The sequence below is a fragment of the Aspergillus stella-maris genome (genome assembly GCF_047715825.1).
Source record: "Aspergillus stella-maris strain CBS 113639 unplaced genomic scaffold BDV14scaffold_29, whole genome shotgun sequence".
In the NCBI taxonomy this organism is placed as follows: Eukaryota; Fungi; Ascomycota; class Eurotiomycetes; order Eurotiales; family Aspergillaceae; genus Aspergillus; species Aspergillus stella-maris.
In genome coordinates this window covers 60,846-74,310 of record NW_027396823.1, presented here as the reverse complement: position 1 = coordinate 74,310, position 13,465 = coordinate 60,846, and the positions used below count along the sequence as shown (strand labels likewise).

General features: G+C 51.5%; 7 protein-coding genes across 7 annotated transcripts; 2 read left to right on the top strand and 5 right to left on the bottom strand.

Annotated features, from left to right (window-relative positions):
• Positions 1–56: 56 nt before the first annotated feature.
• Positions 57–1,061, bottom strand: BDV14DRAFT_208963 (SMP-30/gluconolactonase/LRE family protein; the record flags this gene model as incomplete). The annotated part of the gene is made up of 1 exon (XM_073775529.1): positions 57–1,061. One exon carries the CDS (start codon positions 1,059–1,061, stop codon positions 57–59), a length of 1,005 nt encoding a protein of 334 aa, XP_073627829.1.
• Positions 1,062–1,196: 135 nt separating this feature from the next.
• BDV14DRAFT_208961 (SDR family NAD(P)-dependent oxidoreductase) lies at positions 1,197–2,447 on the bottom strand. The gene has a single exon (XM_073775528.1). It carries the CDS (start codon positions 2,176–2,178, stop codon positions 1,336–1,338), a length of 843 nt encoding a protein of 280 aa, XP_073627828.1. The 5' UTR covers positions 2,179–2,447; the 3' UTR covers positions 1,197–1,335.
• BDV14DRAFT_63456 (PaaI family thioesterase) lies at positions 2,203–3,085 on the top strand. Its single transcript, XM_073777193.1, has one exon. It carries the CDS (start codon positions 2,498–2,500, stop codon positions 2,972–2,974), a length of 477 nt encoding a protein of 158 aa, XP_073627827.1. The 5' UTR covers positions 2,203–2,497; the 3' UTR covers positions 2,975–3,085.
• A 74-nt stretch (positions 3,086–3,159) lies between these two features.
• On the bottom strand, positions 3,160–4,527 carry gel1 (1,3-beta-glucanosyltransferase gel1; the record flags this gene model as incomplete). The annotated part of the gene is made up of 1 exon (XM_073771268.1): positions 3,160–4,527. The coding sequence occupies one exon, from the start codon at positions 4,525–4,527 to the stop codon at positions 3,160–3,162; it is 1,368 nt and encodes a 455-aa protein (XP_073627826.1).
• Positions 4,528–7,322: 2,795 nt separating this feature from the next.
• On the bottom strand, positions 7,323–9,113 carry BDV14DRAFT_173843 (magnesium transporter). The gene is made up of 8 exons (XM_073768801.1): positions 8,991–9,113; positions 8,864–8,907; positions 8,777–8,802; positions 8,617–8,707; positions 8,477–8,567; positions 8,267–8,427; positions 7,927–8,218; positions 7,323–7,872 (listed from the first exon to the last, which is right to left on the bottom strand). Exons 1-8 carry the CDS (start codon positions 9,002–9,004, stop codon positions 7,551–7,553), a joined length of 1,041 nt encoding a protein of 346 aa, XP_073627825.1. The 5' UTR covers positions 9,005–9,113; the 3' UTR covers positions 7,323–7,550.
• Positions 9,114–9,889: 776 nt separating this feature from the next.
• BDV14DRAFT_63372 (uncharacterized protein) lies at positions 9,890–10,223 on the bottom strand. The gene has a single exon (XM_073777192.1). It carries the CDS (start codon positions 10,163–10,165, stop codon positions 9,983–9,985), a length of 183 nt encoding a protein of 60 aa, XP_073627824.1. The 5' UTR covers positions 10,166–10,223; the 3' UTR covers positions 9,890–9,982.
• Positions 10,224–10,443: 220 nt separating this feature from the next.
• On the top strand, positions 10,444–13,353 carry BDV14DRAFT_189922 (putative GTP cyclohydrolase II; the record flags this gene model as incomplete). The annotated part of the gene is made up of 4 exons (XM_073771267.1): positions 10,444–10,542; positions 10,596–11,552; positions 11,603–11,884; positions 12,337–13,353. 4 exons carry the CDS (start codon positions 10,444–10,446, stop codon positions 13,351–13,353), a joined length of 2,355 nt encoding a protein of 784 aa, XP_073627823.1.
• Positions 13,354–13,465: the final 112 nt, after the last annotated feature.

The window sequence follows — 13,465 nt, the reverse complement described above, 5'->3', positions numbered from 1 at the left end:
CTCTCTAGGCTACTAGTAGGGGAGGTTGTGTAAGAAATTCAGTATAGGTAGGAATATCACATCCTCGCCAGCTTAGCTTGAGTCCCTCCTCTCCCCTCCCCACTCCACCCAGCACAATGCCACTGAACCGTCAAAACAGTCCCACTCCCACTCTCAACAACAAATATCGTCCTCCCCCCCTCCCCCCCAAAGGTCATATTCGTCGTAGCCCTCCCCATCCCCATACCCTCCGGCATAACAATCCGTCTAATCTCCTCCCTATGGGCATCATGCACAAAAACCCTCCCCAAACTCGAATGCGCCACGCATACATTTCCCTCCTCGTCCAGCGTCATCCCATCCGGCCCCCCAGACCCAAAATACGAGCTCCAGCGGCCGACGCGCTGCACACTTCCGTCGGGGTAGAAGGGGACATACCAGATTCCGTTGTCGCGGGTCATTGCGACGAGGAGCGCGGATTCGGAGTGTGTTAGGACGAGGCCGTTCGGTGAGGGCGCGGAGGGGATGAGGAGGGTTAGTTGGAGTGTTGTAGGGTCGAGACGGAAGACGCGTCCGGAGGGGTTGAGCAGGTCGGACATGCCTTGGTCTGTGAAGAAGATATGTCCTGTTTTCGGGGAGATTATGAGGTCGTTGGGGCCTTTGAGGCGTTCACCTTTGTACCTTGTCACCAACGTTTTGATTTCGTCTTTCGGTAGAGGGAATGGCTCTTTCCCAAGTCGAGTTTTTGCAACGGGTAAATGGAGAGCAAGAATCCCCTGTTTGAAATCTGCTATCACCAGCCTTTTTCTAAGACCGTCCCAGGCTAAGCCGTTTGGTTCACCGTCGTATTCAACGACTAATGTCCATTCTTTTGTAGAACAGTCAACGGTGAAGATCCGGCCGTATGGAATATCTGTTAGGAAGAGGGTGTCAAGCTCAGAGACATAGCAGGGCCCCTCGAGGAAAGAGTCGAGCGGTGCGCCGCGTTTTTGGTTTTGACTGTGTTCGGATGTGCCGTTCGAACGACGGAAGTGCGCGGGGAGGGATGTCCAGGGCTGTGCGGTTATGGAGGGTGTGGACATTTCGGTTGTTTTTGGGTTGTAATCAAGATGTTTCGGGTTGAGTTGTTTGTAGTAGGGATGATGGAGTCTATTGAAGGCATATACTGAAGTGCTTCCAGGTTCCGGTTATATACATTTAAATGAGTAGGTAACATTGACGCCTTGACGGAACACACCCGCCGCCATCCCCACAGTACTTCCCTAGGTACCAACCTATAGACAGTACAAAGCACCGAACGCGTCTTTTTCTTATAGATACATACCCAATTTCTACTCCATCAACACAGATACCTACCTACCCAACCCTCCCCGTACTAGCCGTAATCCCCCCATCAACAACAATCTCCTGCGCAGTAACATACCGCGCCTCATCACTAACCAAAAATACCACTGCATTCGCAACGTCCCACGCATCGCCCATCCTTCCAACAGGAACCTGCCGATTCCGTCCTTCCATGTACGCTTCCTCATCGCCCCCAGGCGCATACCGCTTCGCTAGTTCTCGCGTGTAAGGCGTATAGATCAGGCCCGGGATGACTGTATTCAGGCGAACCAAGCCCTTCGAAGTACCCGCCGCATGTTTCTCAGCATAAATCACACCAGTCGCCTTCGTGAACTGTATTATAGCCGCTTTCGTAGCGGAGTACGCGACTTGTGGTTTGCCGATATACCGCGTTCCAGCAATGGACGAGACATTCACGACGCATCCACCACTTTCCTGCCTTTCCATAATAGGCAACACAAAGTGACACGTCAAATAAACACTCTTGAGATTTAATTCAACCTGCCCATCCCAGACCTCTTCAGACATATTCCCGGGATCCCCAGGTTCCGATTTCCCCACGTTGTTGATGAGTATATCGATCCGTCCATGTCTTTCCATACAAGCATCGACCAGAGCCTTGATTGATTCCGAACTCGTAACGTCCGTTTGAACAATATCGCAGATGCCGCCTTGGGATTCGATATGCGCCTTTGTGATCTTTGCAGAGGAGAGAGAGCGGTTCCCGCCGAAGATGGTTGCGCCCTGGAGGGCGAGTTTTGTGGCTATTGCGGAGCCGATCCCGAAGCCTTGTGTTGGCGGGGTGGTTTGGCCGAGGCCGGTTATTAGGACGATTTTGGAGGTTAGGTCGAGCATGTTGGTCTTGGATATCTCTCAATTCAGGATAGGAGGGAGAATTGGTGTTGCACTGCAAAGTTGGCGGTCTTGAACTTTGGCGAAGTATATATTCGCCCGCGGTTCGAATGGAATGCGCTATCGGATAAGCTCCGACGGGCCATCCGCTCTTAAAGGATGGATGGACCGCGGCTCTCTCTTACCTAGACTACACTACTCCAAGAAATCGAGACGGAGCTGTTTGTTCTCAACAGTTCTAAACAGTCAAGACGTTCTTTCTCTCTTACCATTGACTTCTCGACTCCGATTCTGAGCCCTTCTCGATCATCCGGAAACAGCCATGTTGTCCGACCCCTCACCCCCTCAAACTGAGGTCTCAACACTCCCGCACGTCCAAACCGTCTACCTCACCCAAAAATCCAACTCCCCCATATACGCCCTCCTCCTCGCGGACCTAACCCTACTCTCCGCAACCCCGGGAACCATAACAGCCACCCTCCCCCTCGAACCCCTCCACTGCAACTCAAAAGGAACGCTGCACGGCACAGCCTCCGCATGTCTAGTCGATTGGGCGGCTGGCATGGCAATCGCGAGTCAGGGGGAGGGGCATACGTATACGGGTGTTAGTACGGATTTGAGTGTTAGTTATTTGGGGACTGCGAAGGTCGGGGATGTTTTGGTTGTTGAGGGGAGGGCGTTGAAGATTGGGGGGACGTTGGGGTTTTTTGAGGTGTTGGTTTATAAAGAGACTGAAAGTGAGAGGAAGCTTATTGTCAAGGGGTCGCATACGAAGTATTTAAAGAAGCCTGGAAACTAGAGTCTACTTTCAGAAGGATATGAGTGTACGTGAACATTGATTATGAGTCTATACTCAACCTAAAGTGACCAACTGTAAAACCGGTACAAAAGCCCAGATCCTCAAGACAATTCCCATCCGGTCAGGCAGAAACTCCGAAAGAAATAAATATGATAAGCATGCAAGACAATCTAAACTTCCATCATCTAGAAAAGGGCAAAGCCGGCGGAGAGAAGGGTGACGATGCCAACAAGAGCGGGGGCAACAGTCAGACCAGCAGCGGCACCAGTGTCGGTGTCGTCAGAGTCGCTGGTAGAGTTGGAGCCAGAGCCAGCGCTGCTGGCAGTGCCGTCCACAGTGTTGCCCTCGCCGTCAGTGGTGTTGCTGGAAGAAGGGGTACCGGCAGTCTGGGAGCCAGAGCCGCTGAAGCCAGGACCGTCACCAGCACCGTTCTTAAAGTACTTCTTGGCGGGCTCGGGCATGGCGGGGAGGGTGTCTTCGGAGGAGACATCCCAGTTGGGGGCGTTGCGAGCAGGGCAAGGGTTGGCACCACCGGTCTTGTTGTAGCCACCGTCACCCTCGGGGTTGGCGGTCTTGGCGTAGGCCTTCTTGAGCGTGTCAAAGTCGTCGAGGTCGGTAACCTTGTTGTCCTTGATCTTGACGAGACCGTAGTCGGAGGGCTCCTGAGAGTATTCGTAGACGAGACCACCAGAGTAGACACCGGTCATCTTCTCAGAGTACAGGGCCTCGACCTCACCAAAGTCACGGGTGTTGGTGTTGCATCCGTACTCGGAAAGGAAGAGGGGGAGACCATAACCAGTGAAGTTCTTGACCTTGGCGTCCCAGCCGGACTTCTGGAAGGAAGAGGGAGAGCACCAGGAGTAGTCGTTGAAGGCGAAGAAGTCAGAGCGCTCCTCGTCGGTACCGCAGTTCATGTACTCGGCCATCTCGCGACGGTTGGTATCGACGTCAGCAGCAGAGTAACCGACAGGGACCTGACGGTAGTCGCGGGCGCTCATGTAGTTACGGAGGTCACGAGTGACAGCCTTGACGTAGGGGGCAGTGATGGAAGAGGGACCATCGTTGATGACCTCGTTTCCGGAGAAGAAAGCGAGGGTGTTCTTGTACTTGACGAACTTGTCGACAGTAGCAAAGATGAACTGGAGGTACTTGTCGTTGTAGGAGATCTCGGGGGAAGCACGGTTGATGGAGTACTTGGGGGTGTTGACGTCAAGAACGAGGTAGATGCCAGCATCAGCCAGAGCGTTCATGCACTCGTCGTGGTCTTTGGAGTTGTCGACAGAGTAGACACGGATGGTGTTCAGGCCGAGGCTCTTGAACTTCTCAATGTCACGCTTGCAGCCATCGGCATCGGCGATGGGGTCAGCCAGGTCGGAGGAACCACCGGGCTGGTAGTCGACACCGCGGATGTAGAACCGCTCATCGCCCTTGAAGAAAGCGTTACCCTTGACGGTAATGGGGGTGACGTCGTCGCGGGCAGTCAGCTTGTTGGGGGCAGCGAGCACGGAGGAAGCGCTCAGGGTGAGCGCGGTGGCAATGGTAGAGGCCTTCATTGTGATAGTTGAACGTCGATTACTGATTAATAGCTATGTCGAGTTCGTGCGTTGCTGTGAGGGGAAAGTCGCGAAATGCGAAAGTAGCGAGTGTGAGAAATAAAAGGCAAGTCTAAAAGAGTGACTAGGTAAAGACCTGGGGTAGGAAACAGCTGAAGAACGAAGGGATTAAAAAGATGGAAGGGATGAGGAGGAGGAAGGAAGAGAGAAGAGAGAGAAAGGGAAAGTGAAAGGGAAAAGAATGAATGCAGCGACCCTAGGGGACTGCGAGTGGCGCCCATTCAGCGGTCCAAGGCGCCAGCACGGACGTCCCTGTTTTACCAGCAGAGATCCACCTGCACCCCGTTGCTCCATCCTCCATCAAATCATCGCTTCAACATGAGAACATTAATGACGATTGAATCATCCTGACTGCATCAACATCAACAATAACATATTCCTATTCAACAACTATAACATTGCCTCCCTCCTGACTTCTCTCAACAGATTTCATCTGACTTCAGTTGTAAATTACACCACTACCCAATTAATCCCTTCTCGCCTGGAGCATTCGTCATCCTGTAACAGTTTCAAGATGCGCTGGGCAGATCACCTTCTCATGACGGCAGCGATATGCGGATCGCCAGGGGAGGCAACTCTTGAATGGCCTGATCTGTCGCCATGGTGGATGGCTGTGCTGAGTGTGTTCAGTCTGTGTGCCAATGATATTATTTGAATCAGAGAAGGAATGAAGATGGATTCCCAATTCTGATGCACGGTGGAGCACTATGGGCCGCTAACCGGGGCCTCCTCCATTCTTGGTCCCTGAGGGAAATCCCTGTGTGAGAGTGATTACCCTGAGCTTGCAGTAACACCGACACCGCCACTGATGTTACTTTTCTCCTTTTCAAGATCGTTGTTTGTCATGTTACTCTTCCAAGAGCCATGGCAATGCTTGAAACCGAAAGTTCTGACTGTGCCACTGCAGCTGCAACTGCAACTGCGACGCGGTCGGCAGCCGGTATCACGTGTTCCAAAACAAACAGCCGATTTATTAATAGTCGCTTACTCATCGCCTTTATCCCATGCACGAGTCAGTATTGTGCGCAGTGGCAAATCCCGCTGCAACTCTCCCACACCATATTCTTTATTATTACTGCTGCCAACGCATGCATGCTTCACTATCTCTGGTCCTATGCCTTGGAATCTCGCATGAACCGTTCACCTGTCTCACCAAAAATAGTCGGAGCTTACGCGGTCGATCTGGATGACCTGGAAATCAGCCGTCCTGGCAGCGTCTAGCCGTCCACTCAGCACTAACAGGGCCCAGACCCTTCCCCCAAGGCTAGATTCCATGACCACTCTAGAACAAACCCTGGATAATAAGAAATTGATGGGGCCTCGTTTCAGTTTGAACTGATTGGTTCTGATTTCAATCTCATCCCTCAATTTTGATTCCATGCTTCCCGTCTTGCTATTTTAGTAGTTATTTCCGTCGCTGCGAGGGATTGTGGTCTGTCCTCGGCGCTAGCGCAGCCTCTGAAAGCTTGTGGGCGTTATGCTTGGCTTGTTCTCTGACATGTTCCCAGATAATTAGATATCTATCGGCTATCTAGACCAAATCCCAGCGTCTTGGGAGACAACGCATCCTGCAGCACGATCCCCAACGACCGCTCTGGCCGTTTGGGAAGTAGATAATTGCACCTCCATGCCGCAACAACATACTCCAAGTAAGGACAGAAGTCAATGTCGCAGAAGAGGCCATCATCGAGTGTCATTACCCTTGACTTTTCCTTGAAAGGTCTTGCAAAGTCTCCGCTTCAGCTGTTGGGCGTCACCGTCGGCGTTGTCTCATAGCATGACTCTGAGGCCTGTTCTTGAAGCAGATGTGAGTGATGTATTTTTGGCGTCATGTTCTCTACCTTGAAACTTTAGTAAAGCATACTTAGGCATAGCTCGCGAGTTGTTCACTCATTGCAGCTCTAGAAATCTTGGGAAGATGGTACATTTGCCTCAAAACGGCCTACCATCCATAACATACCTACCTACCTTATTGCTGTAGTACTCTGTAACGGCCTATGACCGAAATGCAGCTCTTAACTCCGGCGCCAGGTCCGAGTGACGTCCATCGCGCCTTCCTCTCTAGTATATAGACTGTTTGCAAAATTGCCGGAAGGAACGATGGGAAACGGAGCACAGAAGGAAGGAGTGATGGTCGTCCGCTCCTTCCGGTGTACTAGTCATTGTCCCAGCGCAGTCTCATAGCGTGGATATAGCCTCTTTAACTTAAGTTAGAAGAAGGTGCCCGCTGTCCAGAAAACTGATAGACAGTAGAGCCCTCACGGCGTAGATCTATCGAACCTATCCCGGAGCTCCTGCATGAGAAACTCATCACTTGATGCGTCACGATGAGGCCTTGATTTACTGTATAGAAGATGCATTCGTCGCTCGAGCCAGGTTTATTAGTTAATTGTATAGTTGGGGAGCTTACGCCCATATGGATCTCAGGTAGTTTTTCCTTGGTGAAGCTGGAGATGGGTTGGAAGCGCAAGATGGAAAATCAGGGCTGGCGTTGATACACTCGGCGATGCGTGAATGTAGAAAGAATGGTAGGGTTTTAATGTATAGGCGAGGCCCTGTCCTTGCGGTTTATTCTTCATTTGTAGCTCATACTCATATTTTTGAGCGGATGTTGTTGAGGTTACATCTAGGTTGGCCTCGTTCTCGTTGAACGACTTCATCGGTTAATTTCGCCGTCCCGTGTGGACTTCTGCAGCATTTTTGGTCTGCTACTATCCCAACGAACATCGGAGAGAGGGTGCAGCAAGGTTTCTTAGTAAGTTTAGGAAGTAAAGTTAGACGGAGTCAAGAAAATGTCTATGGTCTTTTATTATATACAGGGGAGGTATCTATTATGGTTAGATAGGCACGGTGGTCATGGTTGAACTATAGAGATAGTAAGCTGTAATTCAGCCAGGCCCATCATTATTCAGTTCCACAACCAATCATTTCAAAGCAAGACAGTCAATTACGATGTGCTTGACTTATTCTGGTGTCTCCGCTCCAGACGACCGTCTCGGACGTGCATGCTCGATCTCAATGCTGCTACTGCGCACATGGTCGTATCGCCCGTGAGATAGGTCAAGCGAGCGCATGCCGATTTCTCGCACAGACGGCTGTCCGTCCTTAGATGGAGACCCTCCAGTCTTTGATAAGGTCAATAGCGATATGCCTGTGAAGTTGAGCAGGAAGCCGCACATCATGGAGATGATGCTGGTCCAGTCGCTAGTGTTGAGACCTTGGTAGAAGATGATCGAAGCGGAGAGGGTGCATGTTGTGAAACCGACGTAGTACATCGCATTTACCCTGGTATTGTTAGCGCTGTTATGATATCCGGGAAGGATAAGAAATCCCACGTACAGTGACGCCGGAAATTCGCTCATTGCCTTGTTGAGGTAGTTCATCTGCGTCAAGGTGGTGACCACTAGGACCAATGCGAAGACGTAGGTCGAGGCGTGAGTGAACTGATTGTCTCCGCCTGCGGTGAGCTTGACAGCGATTCCGAATGCCTTGACCGACATGACGGAGATCGATCCGACCGTGGAGCAAATGGAGATGTAGACGATCGGGTTTGTCCGGCCTTGGATCGGTGCAACCTTGTAGATCATATATGTTGAGAAGACTGCAACGCAGGCGCAGTATAGGAGGAAGACTAATCACATTAGCCCATCCGTCTCGTCAGCAGGTAGGGTTTACCAACAAGGCTGAATCGCAAGGTGAAGGATTTCATCAATCTTCTTAATGTCCTTGTCGCCTGGCGCGTGGAGAACTAGTAAAATCGACCCCAGAAGACAAGTTGCACATCCGAGCTTGCCGAGAACCATGATTCTCTCCTGGAGGAAGTATGCGCCCATCAACGCACTAGAACTGTTAGCGCAGCATGGCAGCCAGTGATTGAATCCCTACTCACCTGATGAGCACACTCAGCGCACCAAGCGGCGTCACCAGTACAGCGGGCGCAAAAGCGTACGCAGCCGTATTCATCAGCTCTCCGGACAGCACTGCACCCTGTCAGTCTCCCGCGATATTCCTGTCAAATGCGGCCCATACACATAATCATCCCGATCCACCACAGCGGACTCTTGAAGTATTCGAATCCATCGCCCGTGAATCCATATTTTTCGGCGGCATGCATAAGACCCTATTGTTGTTCTGTCAGGTTGGTGTTCCGCGGCGGCGGGAATACGAGATGGATGCGGCGGCGGCGAACCTTTTTTGTGACGACATAGCTCGAACCTAGCATTACCGTTAGCACGCGAGCCATAATATTTGGACATGTGATTGAAGGCAAGCTTACCGATTGCCGCTGAGGACATAACGGCCAACGCAAGTCCGATAAATCTGTCGAGCAAAAGAAAGAGGCAGTCAGCGGCTGCCGGGGAAAGGACAGATTTGAGGCTCATCAGGCAACCAAAACAACATACTTATCGTCAATCATCGCAGCGACGATTACACATTCAATCAGAACCAAACGAGTGTATTGTAAGTCGGATATATTCTGTCATGGAGACTGGCAAAGTGCAGAGTAATCAAGCAGGTCGCACAATGGCAGGAGAAGTCGAAGTTGTTTCATCCCGCTTGGCCTGCATGCCGAATCGCCAGTCTGAATGCGTCAGCGCTAGTGTCTTTTGCGGCCCCAGGTCGCTGAACGTCTGGGAGAGGCGCAACGCCACCATATTCTATTATGGCGTCGTATAGGATGCTTGGTCGAAGTATATGCCAATGCCATCAAACGGGCAAACGGTTCCTGGATTGCATTGTTTTGAGTTAAGGTTGAGCAGTCCCTTGGTTGTTCCACTCGTCTTATCTCTTATCGATAAGATAGGCAGTGTCGAAAGACCCTCAGACATTCAAGTGGTTATCACACGATTTGACTAGATGGGAGTTCCAAGCTTTTAAATGTTTCCAACCTTACATATAGTAGTACCTGACAGGTAACAAGCCCTGTACCAGCGGGCTGGATGCATCCAGCTATCTATGAAGTGGCATCAGATGTATATGTTCTTGAAATGGCGGCGTGCCGTGGAGCAAGTAAACAATATAACTTGGGATTTATGGACCGTCATCTACCTTTTGTGTGACCTTTACATTCGTTTAATCCATCTTCTCAAGTTTAAGCTCCTCTACCATAGGTAGCCATACACCACGTCCAATGGCTCCTTCCGCTTCGAGGCAGACTGCATTGCTCCTTCCTCCTGTGTATGAGGTGCCTCGCGCCTTCCTGAAATAAAACACCCGGCTTCAAGGCAGGAACAACCGGGAGTCTAGCCTTGATCGCTCCTTTCAATATTGTATAGAGCGATATCCTCCCCCTTTACGCTAGGCTTGAGCGCACCGTTCGTCTCACTTTCGGGGGATGTGCGGCGCTTTTCGGGCCGGCCGTTCATCAACACTCCACGACAATCAGTCAATAATGTCAAAGCTTTGTTGAAGGCACCCATAACGCAGATATTAGGGACCAGCCAGGTACGGGGTGTAGTGGGCCAGTGGTGTTATCTGTGGCCGCCGATAGCGCTGATCGGTAGCCGCCGATGAGGGGAACTGTGCTGATAAGCAGTGATAGGAACTGGCCTCTTTGACCATCAAGTAAACTGACCATTACTAAGATCAATTGAGACTGATGTTACAATCAATCTAAACGATAGAAGACGACTCCAATGTGACATTCAGCGATTGCGGTAGAGTCAATAGTCAATGCAGGAGTCCGACGTCAGGCAGCTCAGCAGATAAGCTGTGCGGAGAAGCCAGTCACATGCAGCCACCCCCTCCAAGTTCCTTCACCTCCTTCCTCCCTTCTTTCTCTCCTTCTGCTCACCGTCATTCTGTACGCTGTCTGTCTATATTTCAGGTTGACTGTTACGCTTCAACGTCCTCATCATGACTGAGGAAGAAACGACTACTGCGCCTCAGGGCACAGAGCATACCGTCACCGTTCAATCTCCAACTTCCAACTCAAGATACAGTAAGCACATCATTGTAAGCAGACTCACCAGCCTAGGACTGGCTCTACCCACCACTAATAACACCAGTTGACAACATACCCCGGTCAAAGTGGTATCGACCCTGTTCCTCTAGAATGGGGTGCCAAAGACGCCAAATCCCGTGGTCCTGTGGTCGTCTCTCGCAGCGGAAACTTCCTCAAACGCCGCAATGCATTGGGTGCTCACGGTGGAAGTTATAGTATCTACAACGCGTTGGCCATTGCAGCTGGTGACCTTGACCCCGACTTCCGTCCCGACTTTCTCAATACGCAACCCACCTTCGATTTCCCCTGGCAGCCAGCTTGGTCAGACAAGACAAAGATCGTGTCTATGGACCCCTTCGGACATGATGTGGTCAAGTACTTCAAAGACGAGATCACTGCTGGCTGGGATATTCGACCTACAATGGCCATCACTCGTGCCAACATGAAGCTTGCGGAGATTGCGGAGGCAGTTCGCGATGGACAATTAGATATCGACGGCAACATCGTGGTGGATTCCACCGGTGAAGTTCGCGTGACAAAGGTTGCTGTCGAGCCTGTCTGGTACTTGCCCGGAGTTGCTGAACGCTTTGGCGTGGATGAGCCTACTCTTCGCCGAACCCTGTTCGAGCACACCGGTGGTAGCTACCCCGAGTTGATAACGAGACCCGATGTGAAGATCTTCCTCCCTCCAATTGGTGGACTGACGGTGTATATCTTTGGACCACCTGAGCGAGTGTCAGATGAGAAGGTGAAACTCGCTTTGCGTATCCATGACGAGTGTAACGGTAGTGATGTGTTCCAATCGGACATCTGCACATGCAGACCGTATCTGGCATTCGGTATCCGCGAGGCCATTCGAGAGGCGCAAAATGGTGGCAGTGGTGTTGTCATCTATTTCCGCAAGGAGGGTCGCGCTCTGGGAGAAGTGACCAAGTACTTGGTTTACAACGCACGGAAACGTGGTGGCGATACCGCCGATAAGTACTTCACCCGTACAGAGAACATTGCAGGAGTACGAGATGTAAGTTCTCCGAGCTCTTTCTAATGGCCGCCAATGCTGACTCCCGATAGATGCGTTTCCAAGCTCTCATGCCCGACATTCTGCACTGGCTGGGAATCAAGAAGATCGACCGGATGTTGTCGATGTCCAACATGAAGCACGATGCTATTGTCGAGTCTGGTATCAAGATCCACGAGCGCATTCCCATTCCGGAGGACATGATTCCCGACGACTCAAGAGTCGAGATTGATGCAAAGATCAACGCTGGATATTTCACGACGGGCAAGTCATACACCATGGAAGAATTGGCCCAGGTGCGCGGACGAGGATGGGAGAAGTGGGAGGATATCACGGTATGTTGCATGTCCCCGTCGGCACGAGCTTTCTGCTAATGGTCAGCAGCATTGAGGGGTCACTTGCATATTTTCGGGATTCAAATGGGGATGTAGTTCAGCGAGGTGTCTGCACGACAGAAGGCGTTCATGTTCCTAGTCCATACTCTTTAGAAAAAATATAGGATATAGGTTCAAATAATTGTCCATTGACCACAGACAAACTATAGTATATTTTTCCTCGGAGAAACCCCGTCGCCGTCGGCTGCGTCGTCCGTGATAAGCGGCGGGCAACTCTGATCTTACCCCAACTCACGGCCTCCAACTCCGAGCGGATAATTATCCTTATCGTAACCCCGCCGTTATCCTGGAGTATATATTCATCGGGGACGATGAAAAAGTGATCAAGATCACTAGATCTTCTACATTTCTCAACGAGTCACTTACGTCTTGTCCCTTGATACCCTTATTAGCAACCAAAACACACCTACAACATAATGGGCTCCTCCCCCGCAGTCACACCCCAACCGCACGTCCCCAAAGCGGGCGTCTGGTGTCCCGCCGTGACATTCTTCGACCACGCAACAGACACAATCGACCTCGAAGCGCAAAAGAAATACTACGCCTACCTCTCCAAGACCGGCCTCGCGGGCCTCGTCATCCTCGGCACAAACTCCGAAGCCTTCCTCCTCACCCGCGAAGAACGCGCCTCGCTCATCGCCGCTGCCCGCGAGGCCGTCGGGCCTGATTTCCCGCTTATGGCTGGTGTAGGCGCGCACTCTACGAAGCAGGTTCTTGAGTTGGCGGCTGATGCGGCTGCCGCTGGCGCGAACTATCTGCTTGTTTTGCCGCCCGCTTATTTTGGCAAGGCTACCACTGGGCCGGTTATCAAGCGGTTCTTTGCGGATGTTGCGAGCAAGGCGGCGCTTCCTGTTGTCATTTATAACTTCCCTGGTGTGTGCAATGGTGTTGATATGGACTCGGAGACAATCACGGATATTGTACGTGAATCGGCCAAGTCGAGGTCCGATGGTGTATCGAATGTGGTTGGTGTCAAGTTGACCTGCGCTTCTGTCGGCAAGATCACGCGATTGGCCGCTACATTCTCGCCATCGGAGTTCGCAGTGTATGGAGGACAATCGGATTTCCTGATCGGCGGGTTGAGCGTTGGTTCAGCGGGTTGTATTGCTGCGTTCGCGAACGTCTTCCCGCGCATCGCGTCCAAGGTGTATGAGCTTTATACTTCGGGCAAGGTGGATGAGGCTATTGAGTTGCACAGGAAGGCTGCGCTTGCGGAGAGTCCTTGTAAAAGCGGCATTGCGTCGACGAAGTACGCTACTGCGCTGTACAGTGCGAAGTTGGCGGGCATTGAGGGCGCAGAGGAGAAGCTGAAGCCGCGGACGCCGTATGAGGAGCCCGCGGAGGGCGCGAAGAAGGTGGTGCGCGACGTAATGGGGCCGATGGCGGAGGTTGAGGTTAAGCTTGCCTGAGGCGACTGTTTGTAGATACCTGGTTGAATTGTGCATACATAAAATGAATACAAACCCTCTTACCTAATGCTCCATACGTGGATAAATACTATCAGAATCTGCCAGGCGGTAA

What these genes read in the sequence shown, in the direction of transcription:
- BDV14DRAFT_173843 (XM_073768801.1), bottom strand. An exon ending in TATGTCCTCAGCGGCAATCG is followed by an intron (nt 8,803 to 8,863) that starts GTAAGCTTGCCT and finishes CGGTAATGCTAG; the next exon opens with GTTCGAGCTATGTCGTCACA. An exon ending in GTGGATCGGGATGATTATGT is followed by an intron (nt 8,568 to 8,616) that starts GTATGGGCCGCA and finishes GACAGGGTGCAG; the next exon opens with TGCTGTCCGGAGAGCTGATG.
- BDV14DRAFT_208961 (XM_073775528.1), bottom strand. Translation starts at nt 2,178, where the DNA reads ATGCTCGACCTAACCTCCAAAATCGTCCTAATAACCGGCCTCGGCCAA.
- BDV14DRAFT_63372 (XM_073777192.1), bottom strand. Translation starts at nt 10,165, where the DNA reads ATGGTCAGTTTACTTGATGGTCAAAGAGGCCAGTTCCTATCACTGCTT.
- BDV14DRAFT_63456 (XM_073777193.1), top strand. Translation starts at nt 2,498, where the DNA reads ATGTTGTCCGACCCCTCACCCCCTCAAACTGAGGTCTCAACACTCCCG.